The sequence below is a fragment of the Ursus maritimus genome, unplaced genomic scaffold (assembly GCF_017311325.1).
Source record: "Ursus maritimus isolate PB19 unplaced genomic scaffold, ASM1731132v1 scaffold_8, whole genome shotgun sequence".
Taxonomy (NCBI): domain Eukaryota; kingdom Metazoa; phylum Chordata; class Mammalia; order Carnivora; family Ursidae; genus Ursus; species Ursus maritimus.
The window spans coordinates 6,503,968-6,528,752 of NW_024426996.1; the positions used below are offsets into that span (position 1 = coordinate 6,503,968).

General features: G+C 39.7%; 1 protein-coding gene across 1 annotated transcript in view; it reads left to right on the forward strand.

The window, feature by feature from the left end:
* UNC5C (unc-5 netrin receptor C) overlaps positions 1-24,785 on the forward strand; it is a 335,202-nt gene that overhangs the window by 261,878 nt on the left and 48,539 nt on the right. Inside the window, exons 5-7 of the mRNA XM_008707176.2 lie at positions 6,469-6,649; positions 10,006-10,173; positions 12,843-13,007. Of these exons, the coding sequence (XP_008705398.1) occupies positions 6,469-6,649; positions 10,006-10,173; positions 12,843-13,007 (514 nt within the window). The remainder of the gene's footprint in view (positions 1-6,468; positions 6,650-10,005; positions 10,174-12,842; positions 13,008-24,785) is intronic.

Here is a 24,785-nt window from a genome sequence, read left to right on the forward strand (position 1 = left end):
TTACTTCTCCAGCAGACATACAGGTATAATGTGGGTTAGAGGTGTGTGCCACTTTCGGGGGCGCCTGGGTAGCGCAGTCGTTAAGCATCTGCCTTCGGCTCAGGGCGTGATCCTGGCGTTCCGGGATCGAGTCCCACATCAGGCTCCTCCGCTAGGAGCCTGCTTCTTCCTCTCCCACTCACCTGCTGTGTTCCCTCTCTCGCTGGCTATCTCTCTGTCAAATAAATAAATAAAAAATATTAAAAAAAAAAAAAGAGGTGTATGCCACTTTCAAAAATGCCTTAGTTAAAACATGCTGGCCACACAACACTTTAGACTCAGAAATGATGCTGAGACATTGCGGGTCTCTAGCATAATTCTAGAGGTCCTCTTCTATCTTATGATTTCTCCAGTGAGTCCCTTTGGAGGCCAGGCCAGCTCTGAAGGATTTTACCTTAGGCAGGAAAGATTTGTGTTCTTAATCTCAAGTAGAACTAAGTTAGAAGGGATGTTTAAAATAGAGCTTACTAAATATATTTAATAATTTTTCCACTGAAAACAGCAACTTTATAGAGATCTAAAAATGTACATAACAGACTTGATCCCACTACATGTCTTGATTTCGTTCATATGTTCAGCAAATACTGAGCACCTACTATATGCTTGTTTAAGACCACAGGAATATAACACTGATCAAAAAATAGATCACAATTTGTGGAGCTTAAATTCTGGTGGAGGAGACAGCTACTAAGTAAAGTACAGACCACCTGAGATGGTGAGAAGTGCCGTGCCGAAAATAACAGAAAGAGGGTGAGAGATTGGGGTATAGGCAGAGAGAGATGTTGCACTCTTAAAGGCAAATCAGGAAATGACTCACTAAGAAGGTGACATCTCAAGACCTGAAGAAGGGAAAGGAGCAAATTATGCAGATACTTGGGGAAGGGAGAGAAGATTGCAGGGAGGTTTACCAGCAGACTCAATATGCACAAGGCAGGGGCAGCACTGATGGGGGTGAGGACCACCAGAGGGGCCAGCAAGCTCAAAGGATGAGAGAAGAGAGAAAGCAAACAAGGTGGTCTCAGAGAGATCAGGGGTCCTGGTGATGCTGGGCCTGGTGGGTCCTTGTAAGGACTTTGGTTTTGACATAAAGCAAGATAGAGGGCCCTTGGAGGGCCGGAGATGAGGTGCCGCATGATCCAACTTCCAGTTGAAGGACCACCCTATAGACTGTCAATGGCCAAGGGGACAAGCAAAGGTAAGACAGGAGGTTGGTGCAATAATCCAAGAGGGAAATGATGGTGGCTTGAGCCGGGAAAGGGTGGTGGTGAAGGGACAGGAAGTGGTCAGATCCCAACATGCTGCTCTGACTTCCAGCGGGCAACGAGAGAGGTAGAGAGGAGTCAAGGCTGAGTCTGAGGTTTTTGTCTAAGTAACTGGGAAGATAGAGTTGGCATTAACCAAGATGGGCAAGGCTGTGGGAGGAGCGGGGTTGGAAGTACAGTTGAGGAGGTCGTTCTTAGACACCCCAGTGGGGTTGAAAGAAGGCAGTTGGATATATGAGTCTGGAGTTCAGGAGCTAGGTCTAGACTGGAGATAAATTTAGTGTAGAAGACCTCTGCATGAGACTGGGTGAGCTCACCAAGGAAGTGAATATAGATAGAAAATAGAAAAAGAGAAGAGGTGCAGGGACAGAGCCTTCACAGGGGAGCAGACTTCCACTACAGGAAGCTGGGGGAGATGGAGTGAAATAAGACAAAAACCAGGAAAGTGCCCTGGCCAAGAAAGCAAGTGAGGAGGAAGGAGAAACCTGCCGGGTCCAGCCCGCTGCTGAGTCATGTGAGTTAAGTGCTAACACCACACCAGTATATCTAACGAAGTGACAGTGAGTGGTGACTTTGAAAAGAGCAGTACAGATGAAAGGGTGCAGGTGACTGTGCGTTAGAATAGATTCAGCAGAGATGAAGAGGACAGGGGAGAGAGAGAGAGAATCAACAAGCGTTCCAAGGCACAAGTAAGGAACAAGTGTTCCTTACTTTTGTAAGGTAAGCAAAGAAAGGTGGGGATGACTACAGGCAGAAACAACTGGGGAGGGTTTGAAGTTGTGAAAAATACTTGCATGTCTGTATGCTGCTGGACATGATTATGTGTGGAGGGAATATGAATAATTTAAGAGACAGAGAGGAGCATTGCTGGGGCTTGCCCTTGACCAGGCACAGGAGTGGGATGCAGAATAGAAATGAGAGGTGACAGGTGGGAGCACGGACAGCTGACCAGTAACCAGAGAGAGGGTGCAGAATAGGGGTGGGGCGGTGGATAGTGGGAGTTGTGGAAGATGTCTCGTGATTGTCACTTTTCTCAGTGAAGGAGAAATCGTGGTCATCGGCTGAAAGTGAGGATAGAAAGGGAGGTAGTGTTTAGGGAGAGAGGAGAAGGTGTGAAATAGCTGTCTAGGAGGATGGGACCATGAACAGATGATGAAAATATAGTACGATTTTTTGGCAGAATCAGAGCCCATTTGTGTTGTGTTATCATGAGTTTCAGATAAGCCTACTCGACGTGGCTGTGCACAGCCTCGTTCTGCTGCAAGTCCCGAGGGTGGTGTTGGGGAAGAGCGGCCAAGTGAGCGCCTTAAGGAAGAAGAGGGATGGGGAGCTGAGGGTTTAAGGGATTGTTGAGAAGTTAGACATGGCCTTGAAAAGTGGTGAAGAGAGAGTGTGAGAGGGGTGAGAGAGAAGACTGGAAAGTTTAATAGATTTGCGGGTCCTGGTGAAAGGTAGTCAAAATAGGGGTCCTCGGGGGACTAAACCAGAAAGACAAGGAAGAGTAGAAAGAGGTGATTACTGAACTTGGGTTTCAGAGGGGTTGCCATCCGTGGTAAGGACAAGGGCTAAACTGATGATTCTCCAACTTTAATGTGCATAAACCCTGCTTTTCTTGTTGAGATGCACATTTTGACTCCATAAGTATAGGTGGGCAGACCTGAGATTCTGCGTTCCTGTCAGGCTCCCGGGTGACATAAGCGCTTCTTGTCCAGGGATCTCGTTTGAGAAGGACAATCAGCTAGCGTGGTACTCCTGAACCCTAGCAGTAAGTCACGGCCCCTTGAGGAGTTTAAAAAATATGGATGTTAGACTAGTCTTGACCGGTGAATCAGCGTTTCTCTGGGTTAGATTTAATTTCTCTGGATTGGATGTAGAATTGATATATTATGAACCTCCAAATTAGTCTACAGTGAGGCCAGGATTGAAAGTCTTTGGCTTGTAAGTGTGTCTTAGAGACCAAGATCCACGGCAGGAAGGAGTGCTGTGTAATTGAGAGGCCAAAATGTTGAAAGTGTCATGTTTGTGGTTATTAAAATCATTAGAAATTATGACAGAAAATGAGCTGGATAAAATGGCTGTGAGTCCAGAGGTCTGTAGATGACTGCAAAAAAAATAGAAAGTGGGTGACATAATCTGATGGCATGAGATTCAAAGCAAAGCTGTTTGGAGAGAATGGTCTGGAATAGACAGGGCAGAACAAGGAGGACAATATTTCCTGACCCCCAGGCCCAGTGTATGTTGTATTTGGGAAATCAAACATCCACACTTGAGAGAACTCCAGAAAAAAACACAGTAGTATCATGAATAGCTCGGTTTTAGTTAAAGAAAAATGAAGAAAACAATCTGAAAAGAGTTTGAAATGTTGGAGAATTTTGCTGCTTCTAAAGCAGCTTGGAAGGATGCCAAGACTTTTGCAGGGTGGGAGACAGAGATGGGCAGAGCAGCGTGAGGATTCTAGTGCAGGCGGTGAGCGATGACCTGGGCTGCTTGTGGAGATGTGGTCTCAAAGCAGGGTGTTTCGGCAGCTGGGAGTACTGGCATGAAGGGAACAGGGGGTAGGGGACTTACCGGAAGCTGGAGGAGCCCACAGCTCACCTTCCCATTCCTACGGCTATTTCTAAGCAGTGGCGAACCCTGTTTCTTTAAACGAAGGCATTACAAGTGAGCCAGGTATGGAAAACAGAGCAAAGCTGAGCTTCTGGGGTTAAAGCCAGAGTTGGGGAGGAGGGCAGTGCTGCCCCCCAGGACCCTGGGGGCCTCCTCAGTACTTCTGGGGTTCTTCAGGGGCCCTTAAAACTCAGGTCATAGTCTTTGCTCCAGCACTAGCAAGAGACTCGAGAAAAATGTGGAGCGAAGTATTTGAAAGTAAAGATGGTTTACCCAATAATCATGGAGGTCTTTTTAGATCTTGTCAATTGTGCAGATTGCTCTTTTTCTTCCAAGTAATAAACTTTCAAATAAACAAGTGGTTTGCAGTATCCCTTGGGATCTCTTTATGCCACTTATGTTGAGGATTATATCACTGTTGTAAACTGATGTGATTAAAATAGAAGAAACCGTAGTTTTCAACCATCATGGGTTAGGCCGGATTCTCCAGAAGCAAACCACGATGCCAAGATTTGAATGCGAGACGTTATTTTTTTTATGGAAGCATTCATGGGAGTGAGAACCTTAGGTGAGTGGAGCAAGCTGGACAGAAAATGAGAAGCCCAGTAAGTGTGGACATTCAGGTGACACTTCAAGGAAATAGCGTCAGCCTCATCCTGCAGGGAAGGTCTAGAGAGTAGCAGCTCAGATTCTGACCCCAGTTGGACACGAAACATATTTCCACACCCACGAGACAATGGCTGGGGGGAGGTTGTGGGGCAGAGGAGCTGTGAACCCCTAGGCATTTCCAGGAAGAGTTCAGGAGTCTGAAACCCATCTTTCAAAGAAAGAGTAGCACTTATGGGTCCTTGAAAGAAAAGTACTAAGAGCACACACACACACACACAGTGAATACAAAACCAACAGCGCCTTCTGTAAGTGGAAAGCTCTCTTTAGAATGGCATAGACATGCCTACATAAAGATTAGATTAAAAAATTAATGTCTGCTTTCAATTATCATCAGATAATTAATGGTAATTGGTAATTATCAAAAAACTTCGTAGTGGTATGAATTTTGCTACCTTCCCTCTTGCACTTCTAGCAAGATCATGCTACAGCACACATACAGCCAAAGTTTGAGAAAATCCAGGTCAAGAGAGTATGACTCTCTGACCAGGTATATATCCAAGCATGGCCCTGACCGAATGTGCTGTCTGTATTTGGAAACAAAATGCATGTTTTCAAATTCCACTGTTTTAGGTGGATTCCATTCTGTTTCTCACTACCGTGGTCTAAATATCAAGAACGTTTTGCCATTTCAAAATTTGTATCACTACAAATAGTTGCTCTTATCTACATCCTCATACGTTTATTTCAGAATTGTGGTTGGTTTTTGTTTTTCCCTTTAAATTGTGGCCTCTCTTCTAAGGATTAGAGGAGCATTATTTTAGAGTCCCTATGTTGAATGTAATTTAGAGCTGTACCACGTCAAACCCACTGACAGATTCAGAGATTAATTTCCAGACCTCTTGTGGTGCTGGAGAAACTCCTTACGATTTCAAAAATGGCAACACTATTGACTCTCTGCTGCTAAAGATTACTTGTATCCATTATCCCATCACTGCAAAAGAAAAGTTTAAGTGTAGCAAATATCAATTTTGTTTTGCTTTATAGAAAAACCCGTGCATAGGGGGGGGAAAAAGCAGCAGCAGCAATTTATAGAACAAGAAATAATTTATCCTCCATAAGGAAAAGCTTATACAGCTGTATCTCCCTCCTTTCAATCTGTAAGGATAACATTGCTGTTGCAAAATTGATGTTATTTACATAGAAAAAAATAGTTCAGTAGTTTTGAACAGTCACGTATTAGGTTAGGCTCCCCAGAAGCAAACCATGAGTCAAAGGTTTGAGGCTAGTGATCCACAAAAGGAGAGCTTTTACTATAATGTATATGCTGTTTGGATTATATTGAAAGTTGGTACAAACCCTTTTTTTTCTCCAAGTATCTTGGCTGAAATGCATCTCCAAATATGTGTTTGTTACATTTTAAAATAAGTGCATTTTGGGGGAAATTTAATCCATATGTTTCAGCAAGGTTACACGTAAATCATCCAAACGTTGGTTTATTACAGCTACATGATGTCTAAGATGCCTTTTGAGCTTTTTTAATAGTCTTTACATTCTTTCGTGAAAAGCAGCGAGTAAGTTGCCAAGAGTAAACAAATCGAATAGCAAAAGGTTTGAGTTCGGTTTGAAACGCTTAGCCTATTATTTTTGATTGGGTTCTGAACTTGGCAGTGCGTATTCCCTGTTCCTGCCCGCGGGGCGAAGTGAAAACAATTTAAACACTGTATTTCCCAATTGGTTCATTGACATTTGAGAATAATGGAGTACAGACAGAATCAGCATGTTTGGCAGGTGAGTGATACTTAACATGACCTCAGAAAGTTACTTCCTCTCCGTTTGCAGAAGTTCAGAGCCTGAAGCAAAACGTTATACAATTTATAAAGCACAAGTTAGGACAGACAGCCACTGAGGGATCCAGACTGGGGATTTATCTATTTCTCTTGTGCTTCTTTAGGTGGAATGGCTGAAAAATGAAGACATAATTGATCCTGTTGAAGATCGGAATTTTTATATTACTATTGATCACAACCTCATCATAAAGCAGGCCCGCCTCTCAGATACTGCAAACTATACTTGTGTTGCCAAAAACATCGTTGCCAAGAGGAAAAGCACGACTGCAACTGTCATAGTCTACGGTGAGTGGGCTGTCCGAGTCTCAATCTAGTTCATGTCAAACTACCGTGTCTCGTTTTAATTTAAAATGTCCAGGAGAGGCTCTCTCCCAGCTTCCGGCTCTGATGGTGAGTTTTACCTGCTTCCCTGATACTCATAGAAAGACTAGGTTTGGACATTCCTAGCCTTTTGTCAGTGAGCTTATGGGGAAGATGAGGGAAATCTACCTGAGTGCCTGCACCGGAGCCAGCGGATGTCCCTGCCTCTCTAAGCCCCTTCCCGCACCCCCCTCCCTGGACCACCCAGATCCAGAGCGAGTTTGGAGATGCCTGAGTCAGCCTGCTCATATGTCTGTGGGCCTTGGCTCAGTCAGGTAAACACATCAGAGCAGCGTTGACTTCCTGGGATTTGCTTCGCACGCTCCCTCCGGGGAACTTAGAGTGAAGGCAAGTGCTGCTATTGCCCTGGCCCTCATCCTAACCACGTGGCAAGGTTCAACGTAATGATTTCTTCCAGAAGCTTCCCTTCCACTCTCTGGTCCTTTCTAGTCCAGCTCATCTCCAACGGGGCCTATCCTTTCTCCAGAAATACCCAACAGTGTTGCTCCCGATTTCACTCTAGCATGTGATGCTTTTATTTCTCTGTGCTTTTTAGTGCTCGGTTGTCTTCAGGCATTCAATGGGTACTTTCATTTCCCCAGTTGTGCGGTAAGCTCCGTTATAGACGGAGAGGCTGTGCAGTCTGTTCATGCCTTTCTCACAGTGTTGGACGGACAGAAGGTCCTCATATTCTTGATGATTTATTGTATCAAAGGTAACCCAGCATCCCTGGGAAGTATTCGGAGGGTATGCCAGCTCTTACACGAGATGCCTGTGTCACACCACCCGCTTAGAACTTAAGGAAGCTTCTCATGGCTGCGTTAGTGGTAAAGGACATTCCAGGGGCCTTCGGGTCTGCGTGACTAGGAAGGAGGGGAGCCATTGGCCAGTATCTGGCTTGTGGTACTTACTGCAGATCGTGCCCTTCAGATGGGTGTCCTCATGCTGTGAGGAGTTATGAGAAACAGGAGCCACTGTGATGTTCCAAAGGCTGAATATGGTGACACTTTAAATCCCTTGTTTTCGTTACAAGACAGATACAGACAATTTTTTAATCCTCTGAGTACTCTGAGGCTGAATTTTCTCGTCAAGATAATGGCTCTGTTAAATTGTAAGCAGTTGCCTCTCTTCAGTCGCAATGAAATGATTCCTCTTTTTGTCTTTCTCTAAACCAGCTGAAGGACTTGATTAACAGCATTTGAAGGGCAAAAGAGAAATGAGCCCATCACAGCATGTAGTAATCATAGATAACTAATGAAGACAGACTCTCTGTGTATGCTTTATATAGATGTTTAATATACATGCAAATCTCTTTTCCTATGTATAGCGGGCTTGCAATATCTATAAATACAAGCTGCCCATTGTTTTTAGAAAGACTCAAACACAAGGATCTTGAGCATTTTGAGTTCAGAGAACAGCATTGGACTAGAGGTCAGGAGGCTTGTGCTCTAGGACTAGCTTTCCGACTAACTGACCTTCAGTCGGTCACTTGACCAGGATGCTAGGAGCCCATGTCTCCTTCTCTGTAGAATAAGTGAATAAGTCTGGGACTTTCACATGCCTTTTTTCTTCTAGAAGTTTATGACTATTCATTTCTCATAAAAATCCTACCAGAGCAGTACATGTATACCATAACCCCAAATATTGGCCTGCCAGTATGCTTGTAAGCAATTTATACTGACAGTTCCATGACATCTGGTTTTGTAAAGCTGGGCAGGTTAAGTTGCTTTTTGGAACACAGACTGAAACTCAACCTATCAACCATCTGTTTGTCGTTTTCATGGCCCCATAAAGTAAGTTGTCTAAGGCTCATAGATGAGACTCACCAGAAGTCCACAGCAAAACATACATCTAATGGGTACTTCATTTTCAAGTCTGTTGTGTATATGTATTTATGTTAGTATCATTTTTAGATTGAAAATATGTATCTGTTAAAGAAAATTTGGGAAACACAGAAAAGATCAAAGAAGAAACTGCCCAGAAGCCTGTCATCTTGCCATCCAGAAACAGCTTTCAAAAAGATTGATATGCATACTACTGGTATTTTCTATGGATAGATAAGATTTTAAAATAAGGGGTATAAATATATTTTTTACTTAGAAAATGTTGAAATACTCATGTATTATTAAATAGACTTCTCTAGCTCCATTTTTAATGGCTGTCTAGGTGTCAATCACAGGAACAGGCATCTACCTTACCATTTTCCTGTTGTCGAACATTGCAGTTGTTTACAATTATTTATCTTTATATAGAAAATAACTGCGATCAAAAAGCACTCTTGTCTGTGTCTGTCTGTATAACACATTCATGATGATTTCCCATTGCGTAGGTTTCGAGGAGAGGAGATGACGGGCATATGACGTGCACCTGTAAGGTGTGTGCTGCCTGAACGTCTAGCACTCTTCTTCGTGATCAGGAAGCAGACACGCATTCTCATTGTGTCAGGTTTTAAGTACGAGCGAATAATTTTTGTTATCAAATGCTTAATTACAAGAATTGAATCTAAACTCACATTATGTAAGGACTACAATATATCAGAGTTTTTTTCTAGAGGGAGATCTCCAGAGGTGAATAGTGAACGTAGCATTAGAATGTAGGTTTTATAGTCACACCTATCCTGAACTCTCCATCAAACACTGTAGTGACCCTTTACACACAGCATGGGCGTCCATTTCAATTACATAAACTAATTGCCAATTCAATCGAATAGCTACTCAATTAGTTGAATATCTAACAATATTAAGACTTTATTTTTTAACCAGGTTCGCTGGGTTAGTGAAACTGACTAAAAGTCCTTAAAGAGTTGTAAAGTTTGCGTATGCTAAAGAAAACTAATCAGTCATCTGCTATTTAGAAAAAGCTATGTGATTTTATTCAATTCTCACACTTCAGATCCCCCTGCAGCCTTGGCATAAGGAGGTAAACATTTATTATTTGAGCTAAGCTGTCAAAAATAATTTCTGGAGCTTGACTAGGTAAGGGGAATATATATATTTTAGGGAACACTAGCCAAGGAAAATAGAACCCGGTTCTATTTAGTTTTCTGAGTAGGTGAGTAAATTTGGGTAGTTCATTTTATTTATCTCTATGCTTAGATTCTTCCACTCTTTGATAATATTTTGAATGAATGATGCCTCAGGTCTCTTCTAGCTTTGAAATTTTTGATTTTTTTTTATGTTCACTTAGCAGATGAGTTTTTGTTTACGTGTGGTGTGTGGTTTGTGTGTCTGCATGTGCGTGAACATACATGTAACTCGCATTTTGTATTTACCTCCTTCCAGTCAATGGTGGCTGGTCCACCTGGACAGAGTGGTCTGTGTGCAATAGCCGCTGTGGACGAGGATATCAGAAACGCACAAGGACCTGCACCAACCCAGCACCACTCAATGGTGGTGCCTTCTGTGAGGGGCAGAGTGTGCAGAAAATAGCCTGTACCACCTTATGCCCAGGTAAACAAACCAGGGTTCTCATTCCAGACGTGTCCTCCCATTCTAGGAATATGTTTTAGGGGATATACACAAAGCCTTATTCTTGACCTGAATGTGTAATAAAAATTATTTATATCCTTCATATCATTCGATGCTTACATTGCTGAGAAATCAAGTATTTTTCCCCCAAACAGTACTTAACTTTATTACCCAAACATGCAAAACAGAATAAAACGGGAGATTAAACACTTAGGGACAGAATCCCTCTCTATTACTCAACAAACTGCTGGAGCCAAGATTATAGGGTCTATAATTCAAGGGATTTAGGCAGCACTGAAAGCCACACATTTTAGGAATAACAACCCTTGATCTTCAGACAGTCATGGAAATTATTGGAATTCAAATGTAGAAAATGTTTTAGACTGAAATATTTGATATTTGGTGTCAGTTTCTGGGCAAGGGCAAATAAAACATTTGGAATGAATTAAAAGGAAGGCAAAGCTTTGTGACACATGGGCTGATGGGTTTTGAAAATACAATGCAGTCGGCTCTGTTATCTGCACTTGTTGGCCGCCTGTTTTTGTGAGTTACCTGCAGTGGCACCTGTCGCGAGGTTACCTCCCTCTGCCGCTGAGCATCTTTTTGGGCCGTCTCATATCGTCCCCAGCTCTTAGCCTGGGCAAATCGAAGGTGATAGTTGCCAAAACCAAAACCAACTAAAATACGCAATTACATATTAAAAAGTTAAGCCAAAATTCTTTTGAAATAATCCATAAATTTAGCGCATTCCATTGGGGTAGCTGTTACGTTGTCAATTTCATTATTTATTTATTTGTATTTTATTTTATCTTTTTGTGATTTTGTTATTTAGAAACAGTCTCCTCACTTCCCTTTATTTAGGCTACCTTTTGTCTTATCCATCCTTTAATATATGGTTTATCAGAGATGGGCTGTAGGAATGAGCTGGAGAGAAAAATATCATCTATATTTTATATTTCCAGGTGTCCATTTTTCAATATCCAAACAGTATCCTACACTGCATCTTTTGAGAGATTTTATTTAACAAATTTTGACACTTCGCTGGGTTTAGAATTTCAGTATTTTACCTTATACTCTCCTGTATTTTATCTGGGTATTGACTTCCACAATTAAAAATGCATTGAGCATTTTGAGTTGAAATAGAAGTGTGTGTGTGTGTGTGTGTTTGTGTGTGTGTGTAGACACCTTGTGATGATCCAGGTCTTTTCTCCAAATATCTGGGAGTTGCTTAAATAGCCAACTCTGGATGATTGAAATATTAATGCTTCCTTCATTTTTTTATATGGGCATGTTTATATCTCCATACACATTATACGTAATATATATATACACAATAATTTGAATATGAAATCATATCGATTTCCTAAACTATGTAGACTACTAAAATTGATATAATTTCTATGAATATATAAGTGTAAGATGTTATGTATATTAGCTGTTCAGTAAATGATGTTTGGCATTGTTTATGCTGAATTCTGGATGATCATAATTGTGTATTTCGGGAAACTTTTTATTTAACTGATTTTTAATATTCTTGTCCTATTTATGTAAGAATTTTTTAAGAATGCATTTTAAGTGTGACTTTAGTGAGACTTACTGTATTTTTTTTCAACTTAGAATTTAAATTGTGTGTGTTTAAGATAGCGATTTATCAGCTCAGTATCACTGAGATTACTAACAAGCCAGCAACAAAAATTAGAGAGAAAGTTAGTCAATTCTAAATGACTGAATCCCAGCGAAAAATTAGGAATGTGTGTAAATATTTGTAAAATAAAATTACTAATATCTATATCATCAAATAATGGCATAGAATTATTATATATGGAAATATAATATGGAAATAATATATGGAAACTAATATAGTCATTTCAACAAAGCATTGAAGAAGGTCTCAACAGAATCAAGATGCCTGGATAAAAAAATTAAATGAAAAGAGTATTTAAGACATGGATGGATGATAGATACATAAGTAGATAGATGATAGATAGATAGATGATAGATAGATGGATGGATGATAGATACATAAGTAGATAGGTGATAGATGATAGATAGATGATAGATAGATAGATAGATAGATAGAGATAGATAGATAGATAGATAGATAGATAGATAGATAGATATAGATAGATAGGGATGGATGGATGGGTGGATGGATGGGGGGGTCAGTGAGTGGATAGACACACTTCTTCCGCATTGTACTAACCTCTTCTCCATATTGCCCCACAAGTTTGCTCGCACTGCCCACATGACAGTGTGCATGAAGAAATTTTGAATCCAAAAAGAAGTCCCCTAATTTTCAATGCAAAATCCAAAAGCTTTCCTTTTACTAGAAGGAAAGGCACCATCATGATCTACTTTTATGTGCCTCCTGGTGACAGCTTTGTTTCTGTGTCTCCCTTTAAGTGATTCCTTGGCTTGGTCAGTAAGGACGCAGTCACACCCCCAGGAAGAAAAGTTCACAGAACCCTGATGGTGCATGTTGCGCATGCTCACTTCCCAGCCCTGGACAAGAACACAGTACTCCTTGATGGGGCATTTTCTTCAGTTTTCTGTTTTGTGTTATTTATACATGAGCTCTACTCCTTTCTCCCCTCAAGTAGCTGCTTCTCCCTCTGACCTTCTGCTGGTTTTTGTGTGTGTGTGCGTGGCAGTGGATGGCAGGTGGACTTCATGGAGCAAGTGGTCTACTTGTGGGACCGAGTGCACGCACTGGCGCAGGAGGGAGTGCACGGCGCCCGCCCCCAAGAACGGAGGCAAGGACTGCGATGGCCTCGTCTTGCAATCCAAGAACTGCACTGATGGGCTTTGCATGCAGAGTAAGTCAATTTAAGCAAACAAAAGACAGGTGCGAGGCCCGAGGTTTAACCATTTGGATTTCTTGGAAATATCAGAAATTAAGAATTCTGAACAACAACAACAAAAATGCAGTAATATGCCAGTATACTAGCTCTGTCTCAGAATTGAAAGAACTGATCTCTCAGGAACCAGAATGAATAACCGTCTAGTCAACAAATGGAATACACAGTATTGCGTTTTCAGGAGCAAGGAGTGATTTAGTCATATCCATGGGAAAACTGTCACTCTTTCTAGACCAGGGAACCATTCCTTAGTTTTATTTGAATGCATAAAAGGGTACCCTAAACTCTTCCGAGTAGAATCACATGACTTCAAAAAAGTAAGCTATTTATTCCTAATTCATGGCCGTCACCGAACCAATGTCCATGAATGTAAAATACATATAAAGCACAGGAAATGGTCCTGCAGACAGATTTACCAATTTACAACAGATCCTTAGTGGGAGCATCTCCACAAGTCCTTGAAAATGCTAGGTTTGTGTTAATGCTTGTTTAAAGGAAATAATGTTAATAAAACAAAAATTTTAAAAATGGGTGTAGAAGATTGGCTCGGGAATATAATGGGGGAGTAGGCTAAATAGTCCCCATTTTTCATGACTTCGTTTCTTAGCTCTTCTTAATGAAATGGTATTTTGATTGCACACTCTTATCCCTTTAACCGAGGAGCCCTTAGATATACAAGTTTTAGCATCTTCCATGATCACCAATTAAGGTAGTAAGAATTATTCTGATATCACAGCTACAGAGATGAATGGATCAGACAACATGGTCTCTTTGGATCTTAACTAAGAGCCGCCGATGTTGACATTTATTATAACATATGACAAATTGCTTGCAGAACACAAGCAACCCCATATATTTGTGTAGAAGTGTTTGTATTTATCATTTAAAAATAAAATATTTCACTTTCACCACATTGATGAAATTCTGTTTACCTTCCAGTGTCTAGATACACAAGGACCTTGAAAAAGAAACCTTACTTAAAATACAAATAAGTAATTACGTTGCTGACACAGAATAAAAATTCAGCAGGCCTCTTATTTTTCTGTCCGCAGTATGTCGCGTTCTTTGAGAACTGGCAGCTGCTGCGTGTAAAACACAGCTTCTGGTTATGATTTGCAGACTGCTGCTGTGTACCTCACCAAGTCTGTATTGGAGATGCAAGAATGAAAAGAATACAGCTGCTTTCCTATCCGTTAATCCAGAGATACAGGGTTTGTTCCTCTAGGCATGAGTTTGAGATGAGGATTAAAAAAAAAACATAGCACACACCAAGTTATTCTTTAAGATTTTTATAATTTAATTTCTTCCTTTAGTGGAAAACAGATTGATTCATGTGATCAAAAAGTAGCAATATTTGAAGTCTCTCCCTCTCTCTCCCTCTCTCTCTCCCCCGCTGTCCCTCATCTCTCTCCCTTTCTCCCTCTTTCAATACTGCATTTCAACTTTGGGTGATTTAACACCTACTGGTTCTATTGTGCATATTTTTAAATTCCCAAAGCAACCTATTTAACAGGAAATACAACGCTGCAAGATGGAACTTTGGGCCTTTAATTGGTTACACAAAATGACATCTACTAAATTATGACATTTGTCAAATACAAACATGAAATATTCAAATTAAGACTTACATGACATAGCATCCCTGTAGCATCTAGCTTGTTTCTTATGGCACTAATAGAATTTTTTTTTTTATGATTGGATATTTGTCAGTAATGATGGCATGAAGTGGTTGTATAAATCAGGAAGGGGAATAACGCTACAAGACAGGGTTTTGTTGTTGTCTTTTGTTTGTTTATTTTTTTATAAAGTCTCTTGTTAGACTGAAACATTTGAGTATTTGGATTAAAATAAGTCAGTTAACAAACTGAGGGCTCCAGAGGGGAGGGGGTGGGGGAATGGGATAGGCCGGTGATGGGTAGTAAGGAGGGCACGTATTGCATGGTGCACTGGGTGTTATACGCAACTAATGAGTCATCGAGCTTTACATCAAAATAAAAAATAAATAAATAAATTAAGATACTGGCAAAAAAAAAATAAGTCAGTTAAAAAGTTACTTCCTTTTACAATTCTGATTTGCTGTAGTAACAGCCCTACTAAGTCAAACTCTTTCATCTGGCCTCCTCTATCTACTCTAGTGCGACAGAAAATTGTAGTCTGTGCTATCGATTTCCTCAGTGATAAAAACCACAGAGATAGTGCTGCACAGTGTAATGATAGTATTTTACAGTGAAAGTTATAGTTTCTACTTACCAGTAAACTGGGTGTTTCTGGCACAGCATTGCACCAAAGTCTTGCAAAGAAATAATACTGCTCTTGGTCCTTATTTTGGAAAACAAAGGCTTTCTAATAGTGAAAGTACCCAGCTTGCAAGAAGGACAAGGTCAATATTAAGAAATAGAATGGAGGTAGAAAAGACAGCCTGGAAGTTGCAATTGACAATTAGGGGTTATCATTTAGCATTTATATACTTTTGAGAATGAGTGTCTTTGAGGCATTAATAGTCTTTCATCAACATTGCAATGTTTACTCAAAATAAAGCTAGTTACCTTTGAACCAAGTTTACAATACCTCTGAAACTGTAATCCTAGTTGAAATTGTATGCAGATGATTTTGAGATAAATGTAGATATACTGCTAGGTAGGAGAAATTCAGAGTTTATAATAGAGGTCAGTAGAATTCAGAAACCTAGATAATGTAGTGTAGTATATTTTAAAAGCCAAATTGATACTTAAGAGCAATACAATGTGAAATCCTCAAAATAAAGTAGGAACTCAAACTACCGAGGTAATTGCATGAATGGATACCAGAATAATTCAGAGGGGCATTGGCCATAGAGGTAGATCCTAGGGATTGGGAGTTAGAGTTTTTGTTTTGGCACAGAGGCAGAGACCCAGAATTTGCACAAGCCTGAGGCCAAGAGTTGAAATCTAGAGCCCTCTGAATAAAGCTGGCTCTCATAAGTGGCTGCTCCCACCATGAAAAACAACTAGAAGATTTTTACCCACCAGCCCAGGGAAGCCACAAGAAAATTCATGACAGAGAAAATAAAAAATGAAATCTTCACTTAAATAAAACCTATAGTAAAACCACAATCCTACACTGAGATCTGCCGTGGAGTCTCAGATCTAGTACTAAGGAAATAAAAAACAAAGGATATGTAATTAACATAATTGGTGAAACTTCTAGGGTACCAGGAGAAGCAAGCAACAAGCCGTTCTGTTGAGTTCTTTCCACAACCTGAGTGCATTGGTCTCAGACAAAAATAGCCCACTCCTGGAAATGAGATTACAATATGAAGTTTCACATCACCCAAGGGAACAGTCCGCTGCAAGAGAGAGTGCACAAAACAGTGAGTTACTTAGCACTCTCATAACACGGACTCGGAGCAGTCTGAGTGAGACTATAGCATAATAAAAGTAAAAAGAAAAACTGGCATATAAGCACAAATGCAAGAATAGAACATTGTAAAAAGGACAGACACATTTGGGGAAAAATCAAATGAATGCCTAGAAAGGTAAACGACTGAAAGTTAAAACTCAGCAGGAGATTAAAAATCAAATCAGAGACAACTTTGGATACAGAGGAAGGGAAAATTAGTCAACTGGAATGTAGATCCCATGAAACCTCTCAGAACACAGGGAAGAAAGATAAAGTAAGTGATTATATAAAAGAGAGGTTAAAACACATGTAGAAGAGAATGAGAATATCCAGATTTGCTCAAGAGAGCGAAATTTAAAAGATTTTCAGATAATCAAAATAGAGAGGGCTTACAATTCACAAACTCTCACTGAGTAAACTACTAAAAATATAAAATAAAAATTGATTCTTTAAAAAAGAGAGAGAGACCAATGAAGAGGCAGAAAATAAAATGAAAATAAGATGGAACTAAATTATTGACAACCTTAACAGGGCATATGGGGAAGTGTGATGCGAGTTAAAATTTTCTAACTTCCATATAGTGTTCAGTAAAAAAAATAAGTAACACTATTTGCATTCAATTCTGTTGATTCACATTTACCAATTAAAATATTAAGATTGACTACACACATAAAAGGTGGATGTGTAAATTCAAACTAAGATTTTTAAGGGCAGGAAAGGAACAACAACAACAGAAAACCATGGTACGTGAAAACAGTAATTAAGATGGTATAGACCAAGGATCATCATATGTCAGGGGTAACAATGTAAATGAGTTAAATTTACCTGTTAAAGGAGGTTCAAAATTGTAGTAGAAAATCCCGCTTTATACTGTTTAGGAGAGACATACTTAAATCCATAATTATAGAGAAAGATTGAAAGTTAGGAAGTGGAACTTACAGTATAGCGCAAACCTTATTTTAAAATAGCTTTGACTGGGGCGCCTGGGTGGCACAGCGGTTAGGCGTCTGCCTTCGGCTCAGGGCGTGATCCCAGCGTTATGAGATGGAGCCCCACATCAGGCTCCTCTGCTATGAGCCTGCTTCTTCCTCTCCCACTCCCCCTGCTTGTGTTCCCTCTCTCGCTGGCTGTCTCTATCTCTGTCAAATAAATAAATAAAATCTTTAAAAAAATAATAATAAAATAAAATAAAATAAAATAAAATAGCTTTGACTATCTAATTAGGCCATTAGTAATTGAGTTTAATCTCCCATTACGCCCAAGTAACATATCAGAGATTGGTTTTGCTCGTAGTTTTAATTTAGGTGTTTATTTTTCTTAGACTCTATAGTTTTTAGAATATTTAATTTTCTACTGAGTAATTAATCAAAAATTTTCTAAATTGTTTACCACACTCCCAGTTTTGTGTTTAAAACACTTTAGGAAATATGTGGTTCCCCAACGCCAAATGAAATTTGTCATCAAAAGTCTTCAAGGGTTTCTTACAAGATTATTGGATATTTTAAAGGTATAATAATCCTGAATGTTAGCAAATGTACGAAGTGAAGTCTCTAGTATTTCACTAATGGGAATACAAATTTTTACAATTATTTGGGGAAGCAATTTGACAGTATGAGTTAAGGGCTTTAAAATTGTTTATACCCTTTGGTCCAGTAATCCTACTTTAATGAATAAATTTTAAGAAATTAATCTAAATACCTAAGAAGATATATGCCAAATATGCTTTACATTCTTTGTAATTTGCTGTTAAAAAAAAAAAAAGCAAAACCTGAAAATCCAGTATTAGAGCCGTGGTTAAGTAATAATGTGGCACTTACATAAGGTGGAATATGATACAGCCACTAAAATGTTTATGATGGTTTAACATGGAAAAGCAGAATATGGACTTACATATGCATTTAGTCATAACTATGTAAAGGTAAGCTTAGGAAAAAGATGAATGAAACGTGTGCATTTATTTTTGGCCAGTGAGATTTCTTTCTTTTTCAATATGCTTTTTATTCACCATGTTTTTTATACTTGGCTTTTCATTATGTTTGTAATTGTAAATGACTTTCTGAAAAAGAGATGAGGATTGGCTAGAACAACTGTGTGATCCTGGAAGCAGGAATCTTGGGATTTGAGATATAACAATATCCACTGACTCGTCCTAGAAAATTGGTCCCATTGATTCAAATTAGATTCGATTAAAATTTGATTACCAAAATGTATTTGCATAAAAGACTTGCATAAACCCTCGTTGTATAAAAACCCTGGGTGGCAAGAGTTACTTACAGCTAGTAAATCCAGGGTATATATATAAAAGGATTTCAGAGGCATGGGGATTTGGAAGTGAGTTAGAGTTCTGCATTATTTCCTAGTTGCCTATTATGTACATATCACTCTGTCCTTGCAAGCACACTTATTCTTAAACTGTTTGATGAATTGGATTCATTATGAGATGCTGTGTAATTTCATTTGTGAAACAAGGTCATGGTCTTTAAGCAATTTCAGAAGCTCCACTAAATTTTTTAGGCCATCCACACACATTAGTTGATACTGATGTGTAACATTTATCACGTATGTTACACTGGATATACGCTCATTGGCCTGAAAACGTAGTTCCTACACTGGAGACCCTACATTCAAATTAAGAACTCAAAAATTTGTGTTATTTCACTGGAATGTATTATTAAAGAAGACATCAGAGTTGATTATTGTCCCAGAAAGAAGTTGGACCTTTTTGGTTTATAAGTGCATTGCTCGTTTAAAAAATAAATAAATAAAAATAAAAAATAAAAAACTGGACACCTTAAGTATGCTAAATGGTATAGATTGCATCCAGCAAGAAAGGGTAGATAACTTGGCACATTTTTGACTATTGAAAATAAATACACATGCCTGATATGAGAAACTTAACAGATTTCCCTTAATTAGTATTAATAATACTACACAATAGTGTTATCTTATTCAGAAGGTCTGTTATGCTGTTTGCCCATTTAGGTTTCTTTATATCATTTCTAAAATTATATAAAAGCAGCCCCTGGTTCTGCAATACAGTTTTGAAACTGGATTTCCAGAAAATGATTCCAGGCACAGAGAAAGAGAGAGAGAGAGAAGGGGGGGGGGGAAGGAGAGAGATTGAGGGAACAGTGGACGCAGAGAGAATAGAGATACAGAAGAAAAAAGCACTTGAAAATCTCCAAAAATGCTAAGCCGATAACCGTGTTTACCTTTTATGTTGAAATACAATGATATTACCGAGACCTAATACCTTTCAACTTTTGTCATCTCTGTAATGAATTTCTGGTAAGATTCACTTTGTCATGGTTGGCATATATGGTTTAATCCATGCTTGCCTCTTCCTTTAGCAAACAGCAATCCAAAACTGTATACGCAGCTTGATCCGGAAGTGGTGCTTCATATGTATTTATGAATATACTCAGATTACGACATGAGACTGCAGCTATTCCTCCAGACTTGAGTTTTTAATCCCATTCGCAGATTAGAGTCCCACATAGGGATATGTCACGGTTCAGATCGGAATTTAGAATTAGTTCTTGCCAAGAAGAGTTTATGCCACAGTAGACAAATTAAAAATAACAATTTACAAATAAGAACTGCCTGGAATTGCGTCTGCATCAGTGAACTTCCTGACTTTGGGAAATTAGAATGTTATGCGGTCTGCAAATTTAGCACTTTCTACTCATTAAAAAATTTGCATGTCACATAGCGCTTCCATGAATTCTCACATACAGAGGAAGTGGCAGAACTCTGTGCAAATTGTGGTGTGGACACACTGCATACCAGGACCCCTGGAATCCTAGGTGCCTTTAATGTGGGGAAATAATTTACCTTACAAATAGTCTCTTCTTGACTTGAGAATGATGTGTTTGTAACCGCCCTGTAGGCATTTGAGGAGGTGCTAGTCAGTTTCCAGTGAGATTCTTGTCAACACAGCAATTTGATAGGAAAGCGTAATTGTGAGTGCCAGACAGTGAGTGCTTCTATCTACAGTTCGGAAGAAGCTGATGTCACGGCTGTGTTTGCATCATCCTTGGTATGCGTGCTGTCCCAGCTGGCAGGTAAATAGTCTGGACGAGGACTGGCTGCCCAGCGCCGCGCTCTGCCGCCTCCCGCCTCCGGTGTAGTAAGTGCCGTTTGCTTTAGCGTCTTTCCCTTCTGGTAAAACATTTTCCTGTTTTTGAGGGCAGGGATGTGGTTAGAACGTTTAGCCCACAGAAACCTGCTGAACACCTCTGGGGCCCCAAGCCAGTCAGTGTGAGAGGCCAAGGGCAAGGTCTTCAGCTGCTAGGATGGAAAGGAAACGCCGAGGGAATCAAGAAGGGTGCCAGCTTTCACAACCGCAGCAAAGCCTAGACGCCTCCAAGGTCACGTCCGTGCCGGGCCACGGCTTTTGCTATAGACTTCCTTTTGCCTGAAACTCAGCTGCTAGGGTGATGGTACCCTACACATCAGCCTCTCCTGCAGCACTCGTCCTCATTTTACCTTTTCTGTCAGGCGTCTTCACCACCATGAATGACAGCAGCATCGCCTGTGAATTTGACACTGTATTACTCTTCAGGAGAGAGTCTGTTGCTTTAGAAACACTTAGGCAGCTGATCCGCAGGTTTGATTTGACTCAACTGTTGGGTGAAATTTCAGACGTTTCTTCTTCATCCACTGTGAGTCACGAGAGAAGGCTTTTACGCCCTGGGATGTCGATTCCCTGCTGCTCATTTTCAGAAGGGCGTGGCTGTTATTTTGTGAGGCGTGGCCCGCTGTCCTGTGAGGCTGGGGGAGGGGGGTTACCGTGGCGATTTAGATAACTGACATCAGTGACAAGCAAATGTTCTTTTCAATTTTTGTTGTCATGTCCTAGGATTTATGTATTCATTTATTTGGAGTTCCTTAAGCCCCTGTCAATAAATAAACCCTCAAAAGAGTGGTAAATTATAATAAATGACCGTGAGCGTCTTTGACAGACCTGACCTTTGACATCATTAGTGCAGTCCTGATGGGCTTGCTAGATAAGAACCAACCTAAAAGGAAAAAAACAAAATCTGGACATGTTTATTTTGAATGGCCCTTGAGATTTTTAATAAGAGCATTTGCATCGGAAGAAATGTGAGAAAAATCACATGTTTTGGCTGTTTGTAAAGTCAGCGGCAAGAAAGATCAAGCAGTCAGGTCACGGAGAGGGGAAAATCCATGGGGAATAGAGATTTTTCTAATGCTAGGATCATAAAAATAAGGACAGATCTTATGAAGTGGTTTGGTAAACTTCACATGCTAAATTAATACCCTAAAACTAACCAGATACTTGATGATTTAAAAACATGCACTTTTATAGAACACGCTTAATGCTCTTATAAATTATAATTGAGTTATATCATATTTATAACTTACACACTAGCCCCCATATAAGATACAAATTAATCCTCTATTTTATTTAATCCTCACGGTATCATAAAATCTGTTTACATGTATTAAGGTCATAGACACAGCTCTGTGTTAAAATATATTGAGTAAAATTTGGGGACAAGCAGGAACACCTTATAAAACTCCACCGACCTCCCTTTTGACTAGAGATTCGATAGCAAATCTGAAGAAAGATTTTAATTCCTGGATATATACATCTAAACTTTCCTTATAGGTGTTGCTTAAATCTGTCTCAGGGGTTCTCAAACTTTGGAGGGCATAAAAATTATTGATTCATTAAATTTAAAAAATTACTGTATAATGTATATTTTAACTTAAAGGAATTTCAGAATTAATTTTTAATTTTATTCACTTTCCACCTAATGTACTGACTTTAAACCCTGGCATGAGTTGCTTCTGATTCCAATCTACTGTGATCTCTTGGCCAACCTAAAGCAAAATGACTTGTTTCCATATAATTAAACTCAAAACACATACAAAATAACCTTATAAGTAGAACTTTTGCTAATTCTCCAATGAGAATCCTATTTTGCAAAGAAAGAAACTGAGGCATAGAATTGAAACAGCCCACAAGTTAGCATGGGAGCCAACGTAAGAACCCAAATCTGGCTCGTGGTGTAGTAAGCCTTTTTTCATGCAGGCTCTTGGATGCTGGAAGCAAGTGGTTGTCAGCTTTTATTGCTCTAAAATATGATTTTCTTCCGATGTGCAGTGTCCCTGCAATTATTGGTGTTTATTTCTTTTTTCCTGTTGGCATCTTTTCTGAATGGAATGATGTTTCTCTTTTAAATATTTATTTACTGTAACATTTTCTGCCAAATACAATGTGATTGTCATACATTTATACATCACTCTAGCATGGCTCTCCAGTCACTTCAGAGTAGAAACTCGCAAGTTCAGTGTCCCTCTTTGCTTGCCCCACACTTGAAACAAAAGATGCTGTTTGGAAGTTGTTTCATTTAAGCATGAAAATCTCTTAGCTTTCTCATGAATATCAATGATAACATTTCCAATGAAGAGGTATTTTATAGTTGAAATAATTAGCATTACCTCATTCAATAACTGAATTGCAAATTAAGCCATGAACATATCAAGCCCTTTTCTATTATAGCCTTGTCTCTCCTCATTTAAATGTCCTAATTAATGCCCGCACAGTACTTACATATACCGTTGAGGCTGTAGATGGAGAACTGGGATCTGACCCTTGCATTGCCGGTTCACCAGCTTTGTGATGTTAGGCAAGTCCCTTCACAACTCTATGCTCTGGCTCTTTAGTCTGCAGATGGACAGAAAAGGGTTAGAATAGGAAATTCTAATCAATGATCTATTTTAACTCCAGGGAGTTTGTGTGTTAGGAAGGGCATAGACTTGATTTTGAGGAATTTAAACCTGTCTGGTGATGCTCAGAGGTCCTGGCATTTCTCACATCAGCATATTTGCTTGATAATTTTTTCTATTAAACTATTACTTATGGCATAAAAGTCGTCTGTATTCTCTTTCTTAAAAAGCTAACCATAAGTTCATGATCAATTCGGCTATTGTCTATTATCTGTATCACATGAAAAGAAAATTTTTTTTAAAGACTAGAAAAATCAAAGCCGTTGCTGTGTATTGGAGAAATGTAGATTTATGTATAGTCTCTGGCTTTGTTTCTGAAAGCTCCCAAATATAAACCCGCCAAATAGACTGTGTTCAGGCATATTATTGCACAATTATGAGCCATGTACTCAAAGATAACTCGATGTTACTTACTACAGTATAAAACCAAGGAAAGTTTGCTTTCCTTTTTAAGATACGTGGGCACGGGCTCTGCTCTTTTATAATAGTGGAATGTCAGCTGAAAAATATGGGCAACCCCACCTCCAGTCTAGAGGATGACCTTGTGAAATTAGAAAAAGGCACTCCTTCCCCCAGTCACTTTACCACTGTCAGCTGGAACACTGTCAGATTAACAGTCCCCATCTACAGTCCACACAGTTCTGAATGGGGCCACCCAGAGTTGGACAATGCAATCTTAATTGGTGGGAGGATGGAAACCAAATTTTAATCGCAATACTTTTGGTTACTTTAAAATATCACTTCTCACCTTTGGGACTCAGTTTCCTCACCTGAAAAAGACTGGACTAGATAAATCCTGCTTTGAGTAATTGTGAGGTGTTTTCTAGCATAAGGAGCATTTCACTAACTCTTTAAGACATCCTCCTCTTGCTTCAGTTTTCTAACTATTTAGATCTTCACTTAAAGTGGCTCTCCACAATTGGACTTCCTCCAGTCCCTTTTCTCCCAGATCAGGAAAATTTCTTCATTGAAAAATAAGCATTCTTTAAAATTACTTTACATTTACTTTAAAAATCTCTAAAGGAAGTCATGGAGCTTGAGCATGTCCCATAGCAGAAGCCCCGCTCTGGGGCTAACTTCCCCTACATGCACTTCTCGAGGCTCCCGCCACCAGTGGGACAAGACTTACATCTTTCCCGGAGCCCCGTGCCTTTGCTCCTTCTAGCAGTCCAAGAGCAATGGTTTTGGAAGTCGTTACCAATGGAGATGCATTTTGTTCCAGACGGTCCTTCCATTAGATCGTTCCTCCCATTGCAGGACGTGCCGTATCTTTGGCCCTCACTCACTAAGTACCACAAACAACTCCCTAATCATTATGACAACCAAAACACACCTCCCCTGCCCCAATTCCAAACACCCCCTTTAGAAGCGGCACTACCTCTGGTTGAGAAACTGTTTTAGCACCCAGTTGCACTCTGGCCCTGAAAACATGCTTCTGAAGCATGCCATTGTGTCATTGCCAGAAGCCACAAAGGCCGTAAACCACTTTCAAAGGAGAGCGTGAAAGAGTATACAGTATTTAAAAGAGTGCATGCTCCTGGTTTCTCAGAAAAACTGAGCTCTTTGTCTCTGTCATAACTAAGGAACCTGAAATTCACA